The sequence below is a fragment of the Oxyura jamaicensis genome, unplaced genomic scaffold (genome assembly GCF_011077185.1).
Source record: "Oxyura jamaicensis isolate SHBP4307 breed ruddy duck unplaced genomic scaffold, BPBGC_Ojam_1.0 oxyUn_random_OJ70705, whole genome shotgun sequence".
NCBI classification, from domain to species: domain Eukaryota; kingdom Metazoa; phylum Chordata; class Aves; order Anseriformes; family Anatidae; genus Oxyura; species Oxyura jamaicensis.
In genome coordinates this window covers 3,582-4,300 of record NW_023310149.1, presented here as the reverse complement: position 1 = coordinate 4,300, position 719 = coordinate 3,582, and the positions used below count along the sequence as shown (strand labels likewise).

The 719-nt window shown below is 62.4% G+C and overlaps 1 protein-coding gene across 1 annotated transcript in view; it reads left to right on the top strand.

The window, feature by feature from the left end:
- The first annotated feature begins 6 nt into the window (after positions 1-6).
- Positions 7-719, top strand: part of LOC118159500 — a 3,197-nt gene continuing 2,484 nt past the window's right edge. The window contains exon 1 of the mRNA XM_035314073.1: positions 7-673. Coding sequence (XP_035169964.1) covers positions 262-673 — 412 coding nt within the window. The 5' untranslated portion in view covers positions 7-261. The remainder of the gene's footprint in view (positions 674-719) is intronic.

Genomic DNA, 719 nt, shown 5'->3' with positions numbered 1-719 from the left:
CTGGGGCACAGAAACAGAGCTGTGTGCTGCCTCCTGCCCCATGTGCTGCCCACTGACTGACAGACCATGGGGCACCAACATCAAGGGGTGGAGAGAGCCCAGAGCCTGGAGCATCAGTCCTGGGTGAAGGAGAGAAATGTGAGAGACGGGTTGGGGGAGACAGGGAGGAGGCACTGCTAGCAGTGCTCTGGGCAGCACTGGCAGGAGGAGCGGGGGGCAGGAGAGTCCATCACTGTGGTATCAGTCACCCCCCAACAGGGCATGGGCTGTGCTATTGACACATGGAGCAGAGATGGAGAAGCTCCACGGGGAGTGGGAATCGGTGCAGGGTCTGCACTGGGATGTGACCAACGGTCCAAAGGGGCACAAGGGCTGTCTCCAAAGGGGTGGTGTGAGGCTGACACTACCCCAGACCATCTCTATCCTGCCTGGGGATGTGGCTGCAGTGCCAAAACAACAGAGTGGGGCTGTGCTGTGGAGACAGCCCTGTGCTGGCCCAGGGAATGGGGCTGGGGGAACCCAGCAGGGTCCCATCCCTCTCTGCCCATCCCCAGACCAGCCTTGCCTCTGTCCCCAGGCTCCGGGAGAGCTGGGGAGCCCTTCCCTGAGGCCGTGTATGAGGAGATCGCCTACAGCCTGGCGTGGAAGAAGCAGCCGAGGTTCAGTCTCTCAGGTGGGTGCAGGTCCCTGCGGCGTCCCATCTGCAGGGCCCTTTCTCC